Source organism: Siphateles boraxobius, unplaced genomic scaffold (assembly GCF_051911475.1).
Source record: "Siphateles boraxobius isolate OS27281-9 unplaced genomic scaffold, OSU_SipBor_1 1, whole genome shotgun sequence".
Lineage (NCBI taxonomy): Eukaryota > Metazoa > Chordata > Actinopteri > Cypriniformes > Leuciscidae > Siphateles > Siphateles boraxobius.
In genome coordinates this window covers 26,797,501-26,818,089 of record NW_027508699.1, presented here as the reverse complement: position 1 = coordinate 26,818,089, position 20,589 = coordinate 26,797,501, and the positions used below count along the sequence as shown (strand labels likewise).

Sequence of the window (20,589 nt, the reverse complement as noted above, 5' to 3'; positions counted from 1 at the left end):
TTGTTTTGTCGTAAGTGAAAAACAATATTGACCTTGTATTTGAAAAAGGATCCTCGTATAAGAAGCAATACTAAAATTCAGACTCAGTTCATTCGCATTCGGAGATTGACTATTTGTGACTGACAAAATGCCAACGGACACAGCTACAGTGAGTTGTTCAAAATCTTTCTTTTTAGTAAACTCTGTGTCCACAAACAATGTTCTCAATGCTCGAGTTCATGTGTAGAGCCCCTGGTGATACTTCGAGCAAAATTGCACGTTGTGTCGAGCCTTCTTAGTGTTTTAAAAATAGCCATTTTGGATGCTATCATATACGTGCCCCCAGCTCTCCCAATCAAAAGGCAATTTGACCGAAAACAAAAATACGGTCAAACTTTAAAGTGACGTTTCCATTTTAATTATGCTTTTAAACGAAAGTTTGCCTCCAGTAGATAAACAAAACGACAGTTACCCTTTAAGTACGCAAAGGCGCGTAGTAACACAAGTGGCATTACGCATTCCTGATTTTTGTCGCGCATGCGTACCTGCGTACCAGTTATGTGCACCCCTGAATATGGGGGTTATTTAATGTATGTGCAGCAGCATGTCTTACATGCTTACAGCAATGTCTGTGAATGTATTGGCAGGAACAAGTCTCGGTACCTGGTCTGCAGCAGCAGATCTATTCCCACAAGACCAAATACATTACCATTACCATGCCAATCTCTCCGAGAGTTGTCATGATGCATATTTGCGTGTAACTAACCCTAAACCAGACCCTAATCCTAACCCTACAGTAAGTACCTGTAGTTACTTATTATTACTCAGTACTTATGTGTAATTAATCTGTATTAAGCACACCATAAAATAAAGTGTAACCTTAAACCATCAAGGCAAAACAGAAAGAATGATTTTTTTTGGCTGTCAGTTTAATGTAATAATTTAGCAAGATTAGTTATGATGAAAAATAATTCAACATGATGCTTAAATGTGATCTATTATATTGTCTTGTTGTGGTCATCTGCTTGTCACAATTTGGACATTTCCTGACTATTGTTTTGTCTTGTGCCAGATATACACAAGGTCCAGGTCAGATAATTTTGTGTAGCACTTCAGATGGTTGAGTACAGCGTTGTTTAACATTCACTGGCAGCTTTCCTCTTGCTGGCTGGGGCAGATGCATTCCACACATCCTTCCCATTTACTGTTACACGATTCTTTAGTTTAGGCATTAGGTCATTTCTCTTTTTCCAGCCTTTTCTAAAACAACATTAATAATGCACGTGTTTTAGATTCAGATATTTAACTTGTAATATGTAGCAGGTTCATTTAAACACAAGGTTGTAAGATAGGTTTCAAAATGTTATTGCCAATAAATGTGCAATGTGTTTAAGGTATTAAAATGGATGGAGAGCAAGAATAAAGAAATAAATGAAGTGTACACAAGCTTGAAACTGAAGAATGAAAAATGCTATTGCTTATGACTTGGAGAACGGGACCACGGTAGGAAAAACATTTTGGATTGGGTGTAGGTTTAGAAGGGATAAATTCTACAGAGATCTCCTTGCCAGCTGCTCTTGCACAGGGATGTGGAATCAGGTAGAAGCTGGGCTCTATGAAAGGACTCCACAAGCACAAGACTGAGAGCCAAAACTATCTTTGGCAGACTGCTCTTTTTTTTCCAGTTATTGGCATCAGATCCTTTAGGTTAGGTAAATTCCTTTAGGAAGGCCTTATTACACATTTAAAAGTGTTTATGCATGTTACATTTGATAATTGTAGTCCACTCGGGAATGTTTGACTTCGCTCCCTTGGGCATTGCAAATCAGGTATCCATGCTCTCGCACAGGTGAAGTAATGACATTGAAGGAAGTACAAGGAAGTTAGGAAGTTTTGTCTGGAATAACAGATGCAGTTTTATTTTATTTGAAAGGAATAAATGAGAAATGCCACCTACCATAAAATATACAGAAATCCCTTTGGCATGATTCATGCATTTCATTCCTCTGAGATTCAAGTAACATCCGTACAGCCTCATGTTCAGAGAAAACTGTTCATTGCACATTGTAAAATGAAGTAACTCATGCATGAACCTTTAAAGAACTTTAAAGGCACATTTACTAGTTCAGTCTGTTTAGGTTTTTTGGACACGTAAACGGGTTTGTAAGGTTCTGCATATAGAAGGGTATAGTTTGCCTGTTAGAATAAGATTAATTCTATTGAAACTATGATTCATTCTTAGATTAATTTTGTATAATGTAAGTATGATTTAAAAAGAATATATTTTTTATTTGACATCATTATATTTTCTATTTTTGGTATTATTTTCATGTTATTAACAGTGTTATTGACAACAATTTACAATAAGGTCCAATTAGTTAATGTTAGTTAATGCATTAACTAATATTAACAAAAAAAATTGCAACACATTTGTTAGACTATTTATTAATCTTTCTTAATGTTAGTTGATAAAAGAAAATAGTTCATTGTTAGTTCATATTAGCTGAGGTCTATTAATACTGTAATATTAACAGATACAAAGTTTGATTTTAATAATATATTAGTAAATCTTTAAATTAACATTACCTAAGAATAATGCATTCTTTATAAGTATTATTCATTGTTAGTTCATGTGGTTAACTAATATTAACAAATGGAACCTTATTATAAAGTGTTACCGTAAATTAGTGTTTTTCAAAAATGAAGCGAGATGACGGCAAAGATAATTTAAATTAGCATGCACAATTAAATATTGCGCAATACTGCTAGATTAATTTAGAATATAATAATCTCTTAAACGATATGGAATCATTTAAAAATGTATTAACATGAAAACTTATTTAATAATACCAAACACTTTTTCTTTGTAATTGTACATTAAATAAACACTTATTCCTTACGCACTACTCCTTATGTAATCAAATATCTGCTATTTTTCATTTAAATGAGTCTTCTTTTTTGTTTTGCAGCCGTTCGGAGGAGATGGTTGGTGCGACACCATTAATAACCGAGCGTATTGCCAATATGACGGAGGAGACTGCTGTCCATCCACTCTCTCATCTAGAAAGGTAAATCAAACCCTCTAAAGCTCATCTGAAGGGCTATTCCTCTCATCCTCATTCCATCCTATGCTGCTGAGTAAATTTTTTCATTCCTCTCTCAGAGTGCCAATCTCAGTCTCATATCGTGCCGTCACATTGTCAACCCTTTCCATGAACGTCGCCCACATCATTAGGCTCTCAGGTGGCGTGTTCTCCCATATAGAGAATGAGCTCGGGGAAAGTGTCTGTCATAAATAAATGACTGGATAGAGCAGCTTTTATTAGCAGAGGGCCAGGTGTCAGCGGTCACGGGCAACTGTAAAACAAGCAGGGTCTGAAAAAGTGAAATAAACCGTGAGGAACAGCATCCTGCCACTGTTGGTCCGATGGAGCTGCCATGCTCCTGTTTACGCAGGCCATGGAAAAGTCCGAGTACGTTGGTGGGGCAGTCTGGTTTAAGAGCGTCTAGGATGAGAGCCAGAGAGAACTTTGGACAATAAAGAACAAATTCCTCTCATCCCTCCTTCTGTGGCACCTTTTCTATCATCCACATACATGCCACATGCACAGGAAACAAAATGATAAACTCAGATACTCTTGCTCTATTTTTTGTTGATGATCTAAAAGCAAATATTTGGGTATTTTGAATTCATTTAGTATGAAACTAAAGCTAAACTTCAGCGTTCCAAAGAAATGCATCACAAATGAGTGAATGGTCTCGATTGGACTGCAAATGGACAATTGCATCCTATAAACATCAGGTGAAATCAGCGCTTATCCTCTAGTTTCATGTTTACTTTTCCTGTAGTAGGCCGCGTTGCTGGGAATTTGGGTTTATTTTGTAACCTGTGGTGATGGCACGAATTCTGGACAAGAACCTCCTCCTCTTGATTCTTAACATGTGTTCTCCTCTCCTCTCATCTGCTCGCAGTCGGGCTTTCTCTCTCTCTTTTTTTTTGTTCCCTGCAGCACTGAACGTGACCGTCCTGTCCTAATCAATCCTAGAAATCCTTCTAGTGTAAAAACCCCAATCCTTGATTTTCTAGTTATGAAAATAAACACCCGATCAGGCCATTCTCCAAGTTTTTGTACATATTTCTTCAATATACTGTTTGGTCATTTTGAGTAATTTGGTCAACAGTTGATATCGATCACACATCTGGAAAAAGGTAACGCTCATTGTTTTGATCTACTGCGATGTATTTTCGAATTATCCGAACCACACTTTGATCTCTCGTTCAAAGACTGCGTGTGGCTCCCACATACCGTATACGATTTTTGTGTGCCGAATATTTTTTGGACGCTGTTTGTAAAAGTGTGTCTGATTGATTGACAGGTCATTCAGTTCGGGGTGGACTGCGATCACGATGAGTGCACCTGCCGTGACCCCGAAGCCGAAGAGAACAAGGGCACAGCCAAGCGAAAGGAGCCAGGACCGCTGTGAATGATAGCAAGGCGGAAAGCGCGCAGACAGCTCTCAGACTGGCTTGAAAAGAAAATGTCAAACAATAACCTGAATGTTGTTTCTCACGCCACATGAGAGAGAGGCTGATCAAAGGCAGTAATTCAAACCATAGCATTGCATAAAAACAATCCTCTTCAACACTAATCTATAAAATAATACCTAATATATTTTCAAAAACTCTAACATAGGTGTAGATGTAGATATGACCAATATTTTAGCCCACAATCATTTACGTACACCATCGAGCACAAAAAAATTGTTTCATGTGTAGCATAAAAATCATAAATATTTTATACAAATAACTTTTGCTTGTTGTGAGCCAAATTCTTTAAACTATCTTCACCTATATGTCATTAATACAGGTATATAAACAAGTGCTTATCTTCAGAATCCTGGATTTATTTTATACCCTCTACATTTAAATGCAAAACCTGTGAAATGCATGTGTGCTTTGGGAAGAGACCGTTTGTTTATAGCATTTGTAATTGAAATATATGATACTATTTTTGTATGCTCTTCAGTCTGTAAAGTGTAGTGTCACTATCATATCAATAAAGTATAAATACACACTATTAAAGACAAGTTTAGTGGGATTTAAAAAGTCTATTGTCCATTATTGTGTGCAATATAATTTTTTTATTTAAGATTCAAATTATATTTAACTATCAAATGGTGCAAATTGAGGACTGAAATACAATATGAAATCAATAATATTAAAGTTGAAAATTAAATATATTAAAGGATAAAAACATGAATAATATAAGGAAATTAAATGGTAAAGAAAATCTGTTTTTTAAATACGTTATTGATCTTACTGTGAACGATCCTGTTACGTGTGGGTTTTGCTGTGTCTTGTATTTCACGTGATTCCTTGTTTGTCATGTGACCCTGCCATGTGTCTTGTCTTTTGTTGTTGTTGCTCAGTGTCCACAGGTGTTCCTCGTCCATGTTTATTAGTCTCCCCAGGTGTTTCTTATTAACCACGCCCCCTTGTTATCTTGTTTAGCTTGTTTGTCTGTGTATTTAAACCCCTGTGTTTCAGTTGTTGGCTGTCGGTTGTTGTTTTATGTTACTCCTGTCGTGTTCTGAGTTCCCTGGATTCCCTGCTTTTGTATTTGTTTAATTAAATGTGCTTGCGATTGGATTCACTCTCTGTTACATCCAGTGAGGAATGAAACGGAGAGTGAATCCAATCGCAAGCACATTTAATTAAACAAATACAAAAGCAGGGAATCCAGGGAACTCAGAACACGACAGGAGTAACATAAAACAACAACCGACAGCCAACAACTGAAACACAGGGGTTTAAATACACAGACAAACAAGCTAAACAAGATAACAAGGGGGCGTGGTTAATAAGAAACACCTGGGGAGACTAATAAACATGGACGAGGAACACCTGTGGACACTGAGCAACAACAACAAAAGACAAGACACATGGCAGGGTCACATGACAAACAAGGAATCACGTGAAATACAAGACACAGCAAAACCCACACGTAACAGATCCATGCAAGTTTAATGTTTTTTTACCTTCAGACTCTCTGTTGACATGTCAGACTTCTCCAATCATTTAGTCCTCTTAAATCCCACCCCTTTTCTTACAATCAATCAACTGCAAGCTTGCATTTACATCTGGCTCCAACCAATCAATAGAACCAAGTCCCCGCCCTTTTTCCAGCGATAATTAATTTTACTCGGATGTAGAAGAAAATATATGCCACTATACTTCCAATTTCGACTTGAAAGAACTGTGTAACTCTAATTACTTTTGTTCAAATTTCAGTTGAAAAATTAAATAATCATTGATTTAATTTGGCCAATTTTATTTGGAATAGGAAATAAAACATAAACAAGACATGTTATTGTACACAACTTTTAAAATGATTATTTTCATAATACTGCTTATACTTTAAAAAACTTCTGTACAGTTGCTTGACCTCGCATACCTTAGTTTGAATACTACATTCAGCACATTAGTAATATTTAATAGATTTAATATCTAATTAACATTTACATTTCCTATAGCTCTTTCCATATCTATATGCACTACAGAGACAGACATTTTCATCACATGAAGAAGATACAGTTTTAGTTCTTGTGAAAAAGTCTTACCTATACAAGCTGGTGTATGCACTATTTGATAAAATACACCACTAGTTCTAAATGACACTTTAATGCAACTTTCCTTTGCCTGTACACTATACATTTGTATGTTCAAGCCCAAAGACACATCACTTGAATGCTTCTTGAAAAATCAGGATGGATTGCTCATGTTCCCACCAAATACTTTCCCCTTCATCATTAAATGGCCAATTAATGTTAAAACTGATGGAGCAGAGAGAAGCCCTAAAGTGGAGGCCGTGATTAGGTACAACCCCTGACTAGTCCTCTAGTTGTCCAAATTGTTTAAAGTTCCTTGGGTTCTCCATAATCATTGTACATAACCGAGAGCATCTGATCTTCACATGCCTTACGTAAATCTTGGCTGAGATTCACCCAGCTGAGCCCGAATGCTTTGGTATCTGTATACCGACAAGACAGATATTTAAGGGATGCTCTGCGCAAGCCAATTTTTGGTTCCTGGAGGAGACCCCGGCACCAACCGCTGAGTTCATCCAGCTGTGACAGGATCAATCCTGCTTTCCTGCAGTAGCAAACACAAAGATGATATTGAATTAGTAATATATGTTGTATAGATACAGATTTTCTGGGTTATATGCATATGGAACTCATTTCAAACAACTATTCTATATTATTATTATTATTATTATTATTAGGGGCCAAACACCAAAGGTATTGTACCTATTATATCCGATAGTTTTCTTATTACTCTTCTTTTTCCACTCTTGAAGTCTATGGCAGCCCATATAATAGTTTGTGGGAAAATGATGAAATTTGGCACAAATATACAGTCTATTGTTGTCAGGGTTGGAGCAGGTTTACATTTACATTTATTCATTTAGCTGCCGCTTTTATCCAAAGCGACTTACAATTGCTATATATGTCAGAGGTCGCAGGCCTCTGGAGCAACTAGGTGTTAAGTGTCTTGCTCAGGGACACATAGGTGTCTCACAGTGGATTCGAACCCGGGTCTCTCACACCAAAGGCATGTGTCTTATCCAGAGACGAGGACTGTGACAATTGTATATTAACAAAAGCTATTTTGGAGTCTCTAACTCAATCCCTCTAGTGCACCAACTGTCCAAATATGCAATTAAGTTTATGCCAATAAACATAACAAATTTCTATTTTACACCGATTCATTGTCTCAAGATGATTCAAATGCACCCACGTGATTCTATTTTTGAAGATTTTTCAGCCATTTTTGACTAAAATAATCTAAAATGTCTTTAATCAGATGGCCTTTGCTCCCAGTCATGCTTGCATGACTCATGGCTTTTTTTGTGCATGGCCCCTTAATCGCTGCTTGCAGCTATATTTATTATTACTGTTATTATTATTATTATTATTATTATGAAAAAGTAACATTTTAATTGAGCAAAGATTAATTTTAAATTTAACAAAAGCTACTATAAAGACATATAATGTCACAAAATATTTGTATGTGAAATAAATGCTGTTATTTTAACTTTTAATTCATCAAAGAATACTGGAAACTTTTTTTGAAAAGTTATTAAGCAGCACAACTGGTTTCAACGTTTATAATAAGAAAAGTTTTTTTGAGCAACAAATCAACATATTCAAATTATTTCTGAAGGATCATGTGACACTGAAGACTGGGGTGATGACTTCTAAAAAATCAGCTTTGCCATCAAAGGAATATATTGCATTTTAAATAAAATACAAAATAGTTTAGATAAGTGTAATAATATTTCACAAAAATTGAAACAAAAGTTTTACGAAGTATTTTTTCTTTGAAATATATTATTATAATTAATTCATTATCTTTTGGATGCTTAGACAACAAATCCTCAGTAAAATACAAATTTACTCACATACTTTTCATTTAGGTTCAAATTTAATTATATTAATAATATAAAATATAAAAAAATATAAAAACTAATATTTGTTTTATTTTTGTACCATCTAATTACAAAAAGTTCTCGGTATGGACGCACACAGCACATTTCTTGTCCCGCAAGTGATGTGCACGTTAGTATTTTCTGCTAACAGCCATTGTGATATTCATACCGCATAGTTTTTATAATATTGCTGTTACGCAATGCTCTTGACACTGGCTTGACATTTTTCTTCCTTCAGTGGTTTAAACATTGAGCATTCCATTCCGTTTATCCATTCTGAGAATGCCCACCTCACAAGCTGCTCCGGAGCATGAGACTGAAAGATTGATGGGAGACTCCAATATAATAAATATAAACTGCAGGCGATGGCCATATTCAGCTAAAACACAGGTCTTCTGTCTGCACCCCTTAAATGACGCTCTTCAAATTCTGGACTGAGGAGATTGATCATAAATCAAGCCTGTGGTGTACTTTAATGGCAAAGCCTTTAAAAATGAAAATTTTTCCCGTCAAGAATCTTTTGAGGTAACAGGACCGATTAGGTGAACGGCAGTTAAGGTTTAAGTAGCTGTGAATTCTACTAGCGACAGTGACTTGAGAGGACGTTTATTGAGTTTGTGTGAATGCGATGAAGCGCCAGTGTACTTCGCAAAAGACAAAAAGCTGAAATGTGATACCAAGAGTACGGAAAGAGCGCTTCATTCCAAAGTCATAGCTTCACTTCAAACCCCTGCCAAACCAGAAGCTCAACACTCTACTGTATAAATACCAAAAACCAAATCTGTGTGGACCAGATGTGTGCATTTTTAAGTTTACGATTAAAATGTGGCTTAAATAGATTAAAATGATCGCACAGTTTTTCGATTGGTTGTTTTTGAAATTATTGAACTAAAGTGTAAAATCATTATTTTCTTTGGCTTCCACTTAATTCACAACGTATAATAATGGAATTTTAATGATGTCAGAAATCACTAGCATATTAAATGAAAAATATTCCCATCTACAGTAGAGATGCTGTCATTTATATCATTCTTTTGAATGTATTTGTGTTTTTAATATCTTGCCACATTTCAGTGGTTGTAGGAATTTGGATGTTTATTTGCTTAAAACAAAACCCTGTGGTTTGTTATCCTTTAATTTTTCAAGTAAGTCCGTTTTGGTCTCCAAATAGCAACGGTTGTCACCATAAATTCCAGCATGTATGGAAGTGGAAAGTGGCCTCTAATTTCCAAGGTACGTTTTCAACCTCTTGGCCTCTGCCAGTGCCTCTCTCACTCTCGCTTTTCCGAAATCTCTAGCACTAGTCTGAGAGGAAACAATCAGCTGCATTCCACTGACACCCACAGTAAGACACCAACCCACCTTTCTTAACATCCATTTGAAATAGCCTCATGAGAGAGTGACAACGCTCCTTATAGTAACTGTATAGCATTAATCTCCTATGAAAACAAAGAAATAACTTTGACCGAACACACTGAATTCCACCAATTATAGCGTGAGTCAGTCCAACAAATAGGCCCACCAATTAGGAGTGAGTCACAAGACGAACTTTATGATATCTCAAAGAGAAAGAAAACATAGGAAATATCTTCGTCTTTTTAATCCATTTTGTTCCAAGTCAGGACCTGAGTGGGACCAGTTTAGTGACAATTATCTTGTATTATGACTAGTTGAAGAAAATTGCATTTAAATGAGGAAACCCCAGTGAACTGCATCCCTTTTGTATCGAAGACTTAGAAACGAATTCTCTTTGTTTATACTTCCTTCCTATCATGTGCCTTAAAAAATGCCGTATTGGTGTAATGAGATTTGAAATGACGCATGCAAGTTGTTTGGAAGGCAGATGCTGTGGAGATAATGGCCCATCTCCCCAGACCTCCACTTGAACGGCTTATCTGAAGTCTAAAAACTTACGCAATATTTCATGGAACTGGGTCGATTACAGGGGCATGATCACACGCTCCCGTCATTGTGCAAATATCTGGATGAATTCATATGAATGAATGTTGTTTTTAAGTTATCTTGATGCATTCATCGTAGGAGACAGCTTTAGGGGGTCAATTAATACTAATTGATATAGTATCAATTTGGCGAGCAGGACAAGGCCGAGAGACGTGAGAGAACGGTGCGAGGCCGGTGGTGTGAGTGATAATGAACGTCACCTGTGAGACGCACCGGTCTCGCATCTCTCACGGAGGAGCGGGAGAATAAAAGGAGGAGCGACGAATGATAAGATCGAGAGAGGAACAGGCCTGATTTTATGTTGTGTTTTGTGTGGCCAGCAGTCGTCCGTGAGGGGCTGCTGGCTTATACCTTTGTTCTTGTATTTGTTTTATTTTATTATTAAAATGTTGATTGTTCACCGGTTCCCGCCTCCTTCTTCCCATAACATCTGAACCTCGTTACAATCATTTAAACTCAAAGTTCTCAAACCTCAATGATGGCCAGTGACAGTATTATGACATCACTTGACTCAACATGGGGTCAACAGACCATTTGCCCTTTAGCACTCATAGGGTCCTCCTTATGGAAAGATTAATAATAAAGTAACTTTGTAAATAATACACTGTATAAATGAGATTTAATAACTTAGCTAACTCACTTCAAACTAATTTAAAAAGAAATATAATGAAATTATTAAATACATCATAGAATGGTGTAATAAATAAATAAAAGAATAATACAATATATAATTGCCCATTAAAATGAAAAACAAACTGAAATATACAACTTGAAATAAAATGTAGTAAGAAAATCAATATATATAATGAAATTGAATACATTATGAACTGCTGAAATAAATAAATAAAAATAAGCATAATGAAAATAGAATATAAATAAATAGCACATTAAATGTATGTACAATTAAAAGTTATGGTATTGTTATTGATTGATTCCATGATGGCATTGACAGACAGATTGCATTTTTTTTGCAATATAAATGTTTCTTTGAAAAAAAAAGCAATTTCATCAGGATATACAGCTACTTTTGAAAATCTGTCAAAAGAGAAGTAAAGGCAAGAGCAAACTGGAACATGCTAAATCATGCATGACTGAGAAAATATCCTAGGAATGAGTTTCGATTAAACTACCATGAATCCATGATCTTGGTTTGAAAGCAGCACTGTTGAAGTCCTCACAGCGGTTAACTCTCATCAGTCACACTGGGTGGGATGGAGTGTGTTTTAGAGTAGTAACTCGGGAGCAAGAAAGGAAAACCTTGCAACATGGAGACGATTAGATACAACCTTTTAATTTGAACCGAGGCCTCAGGTACGGTCGTCCAAATGGCCTTAATTAAATTCACCTGCCTCTACTGTGCATCAGCGAGGAAGCGTTCAAGTTTTATATCGAACACATGGCTACGTTTAGAAAGCGTTTCAGTGCAATTCTAAAATCCAGACCTTATTTGTCTTTGGTTTGTTTTGGAGGGTGTATAAAGATTGCCACCCTGTTCTGTGGTCAGCGTGATGCCTTAGTGATCCCTTTAAATGTACTGTAATCAGTTTGATTGCAATTTAAACCTAATTAGCACAAATTCCCTAATCACGTCTGATGTTAGAATCCATAATAGAATAATCTGGGTTCTTACTATGTAATTTAAGGAGCAATGAAAAAACATAAAAAACACATAAAAGCTTGTGAAACAAGACCTAATAGGTTTAATTGTAATCAATAAAAATTAATGTGTCCCCCTAACATACCCACATCCATTCGAAGGTAACATCCCATGATGCACTGCACTGAGCTCAATGAAAATATTAATCCAAGATTGCTTAAAAAGCGAACGAAATGTTGATTATAAATATATTTAATTCTATACTAAATAGCTTATAAAAATTCATATAATTAATTAAAATATTTAATCATTCAAATTCAAGCACATAAATGAAAAATAAATAAAACGACTTGATCATTTTTATGTAATATTTGTGTTTGTCTTTAATAGCATTGCGCTGTTAGCTTAGCAACATGCTAACATCAAACGCAATTGAGATCAATTGCAATTGTATCCAGTGTGGAGTGCAATTTGGAATCAATTAAGGACACTCTAAGGAGCATCCCAAACTGGTTCCTTATAAAGTTCCATAATAGTTGCAATGCTGTCCAAACAATTAGCTGCCTATAAGCATTTAACTAACTTTTGTAACAGAGCTTGAGAATCGTTTTACAAACCTGGGCCCCAGTTCATCTTCACAGCGCCAAGTGAACTCTCCAAAGCTCTCATAGCGCTGGTTGTAGTGATAAAGTACTCGATGGAGGGTTGGTGAACCCAGGTCCATAAGCGTGTTGTAGGCAGTCTGTTGTTCCTTCCCGCTGGTGTAGCCATTGAACAGGTTGTAAATCTTGTCTGCTATTTCTGAGGGGATATTCAACCAAATCAAATCACTTCTGATCTTCTGAATATTGTCCTAACCTTAGAAGTTCATTATACAATATGCAAGCAGTTCTCTACCTTGAGCCTTGACGTCATCCACGGCAGGACAGGGAGTTTTGATCGTCACCTCACTCGGACTGGAACGCCGACCCGTGTTGTCCACCGCCCACAGCCGAAACCTGACATTGCACAATTAGACATTTGTCACATACTCAGTTCTCAAGTTACACTTTATTTTGATAGTCAACTTTAGACTTTCTACTAACTATAAGTAACTTTGCAACTACATGTCAACTAACTCTCAGAGTATTAGTAGACTGTTAGCTTAGGGTAAGAATTAATAGAATAAGTTGAAAAGTTTTATAAACGTTACTGTAGTATGAAGAAGAGCTGGTCGAGAGCCTGGGACGTTTTACACTACTGTTTTTATTATGCTTATATGCTACAGTCAGCCTCTGCTGCTCCTTTTGTTTTATGTTTTTTTGACAATTAAAGTTACGATTAAAGTTGCATCCACCTCCTTCTTCCCTAAACTTTGTTAGTTACATTTGATCACTTAATTTAACATTATTTTATTTTATTCTACTGAAAAAGCCGCAAGTACTGAATTAATACTTATACATGTCACTTTATTTGAACAATTAAAATTGTGGGGTAATGCAGCACTGTTTTACTTGGTCAAAACAATCATACTAAAAATAAGTTTAAATGTGTTGATAGTTATGTTAACAACGTCACTGACAGGCGACGCAAGGACACCGGTCATTACACTGGTTAAAATAGCTGATTTCTCTGGATTTAAACATTGTTGGGAACATTTGGGATAATGTAAGTACACAAGTCAACAAATTATATAAAATTGTTCTAGTAGTTTTTGGATATTTTAATACAAAAATCTTACATATTGTGCCTTTAAGCAGAAATTGTAGTTGACATGAAAGTGGACCAAAAAATAAAGTGGTACCAATTTTTTTAAATCGTTGAACCTTTTACAATATGATTGGGATATATGTTGCAGGCCAGATTTGAACCACATTTTCCAACATAAGCACCACAGCTCAACATGTTCAGAGCATGTTCATTAAACAAAAGGTGATGATTCCCAATAAAAGACATCACAACTACTACTACTACTAATAATAATACTAGTAATAATAATAATTTAAGATGCATGTCTCAAACAATAACATTTATCAAAATAAGCTCAGGGTTAAGGTTAAATTAATAAATAAGTGTATTTGGATTCATTCCTAGATTTGGTTGGAAATAACACTTCCAAATAGATCTCGGAAATGATGAACCATTAACTTTTTAGGAGTCCTTTGAAGTTCAGAGTCAACAAATTGTTTCAGTGTGTGAATTATGTAATCATATAACAGCATATACCTCCATTAAAATCAAAATGCATGACTGCACCACTCCCATTACATAAGCATCAGTTTACCTTCGGCTCATGGCTTTGATTTGAGAATCCCTTAAGTACAGACAACTCAACTTGAACAATAGCAACCAGCTGTGGTGGTGTACCCACTCACTCCGAGAAGATTGCTGCAATGACTATCACTGATGATATGTGCCACAGGCTATGAGAGGCAGTTTGTAAAGATTATGTAGAACTACATCCCCATCTAGTGGAAGACATCATTAACAACTACCACCTGCAGTATCACAGCAGTGAGATCCTCAAAGTGCCAGGAAGAGAGTGCACGAAAGCTAAGGAAATGTGATCCACTGTTATGTGTGTGATTTGTTAATGAAAGGGATCTAACTTATGAACATCAGCGCTCTATAGTCTTTTCACATCAATGAGAATACAATATGAAGCAGAAGTAGAAAAAAAAACTCTATTAAAACCTTGATTATTAATATTAATAACTATATTTAAATTTCACACACCAGTTTTGGTGATAGTAGTGAAAATAAAGTCTAAGACCACTGATGTATATCAATGACTGAATTGCTCATTGCGTTCTAAATTGCCAGCAAGCGGTGAAGCCACCGGAAGTGTTCGAAGAGCGGCCATCTTACAATTCCCTACCAACAGAAGGCATTGTTGACTAACAGCCAAAACATTGACATTAAACCACCCGAGTTGCAGCGTATCAGTCGCACGTGAATAATTTTTAAGATGCAAATATTAAGCATGAACAATGAACATATATCTGTCACAATCTGTGTGTTTAGGTTCGTTTTCATGGACTTTTAGTTTGCATTCATCAGTTACCTGTTTCCTGTGTTTCCTTTGTTCCTATAATTGTCCGCCAGTCATCATTTGTCATGGACACTCATCTAATCATCACACCTTTCCGTTATGTTGTCATTATCACTGTGCATCTTGCAATTCGTTTTTGGTGGAAAAATACACCCAAATAAGAAATTCACTGATAATTTTGCTGATATAATTTTTAACTAAAGAAATGATTAAAAGTGAAAAATTTAAATGAAGCATTTTCACTAGCAGTCTCAGACTTTTGTCCCCTACTGTGTTTTTTTTAAACTTAAAACTCTGAGGTGAACCAGACAATAACACTGAAGATGTCCATAGATAATATCAAGACAATCAGTGCTTCTTTAAACAATGGTCAAATATCAAAAACATTTGGAAAAAAAGTATACTAAGAAGGACTCAAGTCACCCTCTGTAATCTCTCCAGCATGTCCACTGTGCACATGTGTGTGTGTGTGTGTGTGTGTGTGTGTGTGTGCTAACTGCCAACATACTGTATGTGCAGGACATGTAACACAGGAAATCAGGAGGAAAGGTAGCAGGGCGTTTAAATTCAAGCACCTACATGTTGGAATACCCACATGAAAGTTGCACTAACAAAGACCATCGCAAGTAATGCTGCTATGTGTTAAACTACAAAGACAGATGTTTGCAGAATTCAGGGGTTATTTTAGGGTAGGAATATATAGCAATATCAAATGCTAACCTCAAAATAATTGCAAAATATTTGTCAATAGTTATAGACAACAAATGCTGCTCTGCACAACGCAAATCTTTTTACCGTGTTATTTTGTTATTTTCCATACAGTAACAGTGTTTGTATACATATATATATATATATATATATATATATATATATATATATATATATATATATATATAAATATATTTAGTACATATGGATGAATTACGTAATTTCTTTCTCCTTTTATTAAAAACTTATTTTCAGAATTCTGAAAATGTAATTTAATGTCCTTATAAATGTATATCTTGACTTTATATATAATTTAATTAATACATTTATTATTGTTATTATTATTAACCATATTATTTTTAACCATATTACGACCCTCTGATGAGAACAACAGATTTATATTGCAATTTTATCATTATTCATATATTGTGGTTCCTGTTTTTTATCTACACTCACAATATATGGCTAATGTCAAGTGTTTACTTAAACCTTTTCATGTTTTTGCAGCACTGTTTAAGACATCAATCTTTCTATTGCTGTTTCTGCTATTACCGCAAAGTGCACCCTTTGACGCACTTTAAAACCATTCCAAAGTATGAAATGTTTCCCCATGCTGTATCTGAAGCATGTAAAACTCGCCCAAATTGAATAGGCCCACTGGGCGAGCAAACCATGTTCTTCCCCGTGGCACAAAATTGAACGTTCCTGAGAAAAAGATGTAATACATCAAATAACTATCCATGGGAGTCTAAACAGACAGGGGCCCACCACGCAATTACCACTTCCAAGAGAAGACGTTGGATTGATGTCACCAGCTTTTAAACAAAAGCGATGATTGGGCCAATTATACTTTCCAAAAAGACTCCTTACCTGCTACAGTGACTGCCAAGCTATTTAGTGAAAAGCACATGCTAAATCAACTACTGATATTGGACAATTGACATAGGTAGGAAGTACTCCAGACATATTTTACACAAATCATTATCGGATTTTCACAGCCTTAGTTGGATATAATTGCTTAGACTCACGCAGATATTAAAACCCCTCATCTGACTGAAGACATGCAACTCAACGTCAGTTCAAAGTCCAAGTAAATCATCCAGCCAAAAGTGGGGCCTCTATGTTTTGTTTCTCACTGAGCGCTCAATGACGATGACGATGCCTCTTGCAAAAGCAAGGGAAACAGGTGTTCCAAGCTGAAGAAACCTGGCATAACACTTAGGTTAAGAAACATAGTGAACATAAGGCCTGGAGATGACCTCTTTGATTTATATTATTATGATTGTCCCACTTTATATTATGTGTCTTTAACTACTATGTAATAATTTTTGAATTAATCATTTGATAAAACGCACTTATTGTGTACATACATGCTTTTATATTATACATTTTTTAAATGCCTGCATGTAATTACATCTGTAATTAAGGGGTGCATGGAAATGTTGATATTTTAATAAAAAGACTCAAATAAAGTCATGGGTCATTATATAGCAGCAGAAACTCACATGTATGTGGTGTCTGGCTCCAGGCAGCGTATGATTAGCGAGATAGATGAGAGGGGATCAGGGATGTCCCCGAGCATCACACATGGAGATTTGGCCCCGGACATGATGTCATCCACAAAACTCAACATAGTCTCTGCGAAGAAAGAAAACTTTGTTTAGCGCGCGCACACACACACGCACGCACACACGCACGCACGCACGCACGCACGCACGCACGCACGCACGCACGCACGCACGCACGCACGCACAGACACACACACACACACACACACACACACACACACACACACACACACACACACACACACACACACACACACACACACACACACACACACACACACACACACACACACACACACACACGTGCAATTTACAGGACCTAAAAACCCATTTTGATCTCCCATGATATGATCACCAAACCATTTAAAACATTCTGTTTGTTTTTTTAGTTTCAAGTGTTTCTAATGAAGTATGATTAATGATATGTCATTAATAGACAAGCATGCATGTGCAGGGAAAACAAACATCAGCAAAACAGCCCATCTTCTCAGGAAAGCCTCCGCACCATGAACACTGGATAATGTTTTGCATGAGGATTTCCCTTATCCTGAAAAGCCCTGCCTGACTCTGACCCAGAGTTATGAAAACAAGTATTTCCCCAATTCCCCTGCTCGCTGGAACACGCTAGAACCTTCCAGAGACGGAGACCCTGTGGTTTGGACATTTCGAGGAGATGTTAGTGGTTTGATTTCACACGAGACACGTGACCCAGATCGAGCTGCGAGTGTCAGGCATCTACATACTCAAATAAAGAGCCCATACAGAAGTCACCTGTGCTTTGCCTTTCTTATTACAAAGTGGACAGGAAGACTGTTTGCCCAGCTGGCCTGCATGCGTCACAGAACATAAGCACGGGGGCCTTGTGCGCCTTTAATAGCAAAGAGAAACCTCCCGTCCGTGGATGGGGAACCTTTTAAAAGCGGTGGTCACCCTGCCTTCTTCCTGGAGGCCTCCTCTTTGAAAATACCAGGCTTCTGAGAACATGATGCCAGCATAAACGTGGAGGGTGTGTGTGTGATTATGTGCTTGCTGTCACCAGTAAGTATTTACAGTGCTTGTGGAGAAGACAGTTAATGAACACATGCTCTGACATTAATGAAAAGTGACATTGAGACTACAGCACTTCGGGTCATATTTATCCAGTCATACAGTTCCACCGACAGCAAGCTCTAACATCTCTGTTTTATGTCGAAAAAAGTTGAAATGTAAAAAGGCAATAAAATGTTAATGTGTGTGGAACATTTTGTGTGTTTTTATGAGATATTTAGTTGTGTGCCATTCATGAATTGACGAAGACACGATGTTTTAAGATTATTTATGGAGAACATTTCAACAGGAATACAAAATGGGAAAAAGTGATGTAGGAAGAGCCTTTTTTTAACCATGTTACAGAAAATAATAATAATTATTTTATTATATATATATAATTATTATTATTTTCTGTAACATAAAAAAGGCTCTTCCTACATCATTTTTTCCCATTTTGTATTCCTGTTGAAATGTTCTCCATGTTCTCCATCTTCTTAAAACATCATGTTTTCCTCAATTCATAAATGGCACACAATTAAATATCTGATATATATAATATATTTTTTATTATTAAACATATTAAATATATATTTAATATATTTAATATTATATTTAATATCTCATATATATATATATATATATATATATATATATATATATATATATCCAAAAATAAAACGTTTTAAACATTTGAAATATGCCTATGATTTTAAACATATGATTTTATTTACTGACTCAATATGACCTTGGTAAAGACTGAACAGCACCCTGGCATACCTGTTGGTGTAGTTCTCAGAAAACAAGATACACGTGGAAAATTTAGGACTTAAAATTTGTGATTTGACTTTTCTATGAAAGATTATAAGGAACATTTCTCTGGAAAGGAAGGTAAATCTGATGCATCCAAAGATAAACATTATGGTGACTGCACTATATTATCAGTATAATTATAGAGCAGAAGGCCTACCCTTTTCTTGTTTCTTAAGCATAAAACATATTATTTGCTCATGCTCATTCCCTCCAATATAAGTGTCATCATCATGCGTTGGCATGCAAACTTAGTCCAGTTCCCTACAGTAACAGGTCAGCAGGAAAAAGGCTTCCAATAAAATGTCCACATAAAAAAACACAAGTGTACACAGTGTTTCCATAAGGCACTTCAACAAATGTGTTCCCTGACACTTTAAATCTCTTTGACAAATGGTGATATGAAAATAATAATAAGTTAAATAAAAAATGAAAATAAAATAAAAATAAAAATAAAGAAAGAAATATCAAGATATCTTCACTTCTTTATCAAACTAAAGCTTTGTCTGACAATCGTTACAAATACAGGTGTCTGGCAAATACGGCTAAATTTATGCTCTTTCATCATGTTCCATCCTCTTACCTCAGTCTCATTTTTCCACGGGAAAGACTTGGGTTGAAATGACCACACTACTATGTCTGGCTGCCCTTTCTTAAACTTTCATGGGTTTTGACCAAAAACCCTCTCTGATTCTCATTATTTCGTTAAAACATCAAGGCCCAGCCAGGTATAAGGATCCCAGCCTTTTCAAGAGAATTTGCAAGACATTTTGGAAAAGAATCTCCCACAATGCTGAAGAAACAATACACATAAGGCCAAAGCAAATCAAAAACTAAAGAAAACAAAAACATTTAGACAATCTATCGCCTTTCAATCCATCACGCTCTTTAAGGTCACAAAACCCTGGGCTTCTGGTAGTACCTAAGTCCACTAAAGGAGGAAGAATGTTTTCACATTTGGCTCCTAAACTCTGGAATTGCCTTCCTGATGATGTGCGGGGCTCAGAATCTCTCTCCCAGTTTAAATCTAGATTAAAGACGCATCTCTTTAGCCTAGCATTCATATAATGTATCTCTTAACCTTATGCAGTTATATCAGATCAAATGCATTATTTATGAACAGCAGCTACACTAATTATTTTCTATTTTTTTCTCTGTTTTATCTTGGGATGCCCATCCTGAGGTAACTAGAGAGCATTTCAGCTCCAGTTTGGATCCAGTCTATTACAAAGACTTCAGATGCCCAACACCTATGAAGAGACAACGCCAACTCCTGCGAAGACTTCAGATGACGCAAACTCTGAATTAGCATGCACCAATGCTAAATTTTTCTAAATGTCATAATCATTTGTTAACAAACAATTATTAATTACTTCAATGAGCTCATTGTTTCTGCATTAAATTATTACATTGTTT

General features: G+C 36.0%; 2 protein-coding genes across 3 annotated transcripts in view; one reads left to right on the top strand and one right to left on the bottom strand.

Moving 5' to 3' along the window:
- The window catches only part of pappa2 (pappalysin 2), a 103,137-nt gene extending 98,059 nt beyond the window's left edge, over positions 1-5,078 (top strand). Inside the window, 2 exon segments of the mRNA XM_077231987.1 lie at positions 2,949-3,047; positions 4,357-5,078. Coding sequence (XP_077088102.1) covers positions 2,949-3,047; positions 4,357-4,464 — 207 coding nt within the window. The 3' untranslated portion in view covers positions 4,465-5,078.
- Positions 5,079-6,294: 1,216 nt separating this feature from the next.
- Positions 6,295-20,589, bottom strand: part of astn1 (astrotactin 1) — a 305,138-nt gene continuing 290,843 nt past the window's right edge. For both annotated transcript variants that reach the window (XM_077231865.1, XM_077231856.1), the window contains exons 20-23: positions 17,275-17,407; positions 12,928-13,028; positions 12,648-12,831; positions 6,295-7,132 (exon numbers count right to left, since the gene is read on the bottom strand). In XM_077231865.1, the coding sequence (XP_077087980.1) occupies positions 6,895-7,132; positions 12,648-12,831; positions 12,928-13,028; positions 17,275-17,407 (656 nt within the window). In that variant the 3' untranslated portion in view covers positions 6,295-6,894. The remainder of the gene's footprint in view (positions 7,133-12,647; positions 12,832-12,927; positions 13,029-17,274; positions 17,408-20,589) is intronic.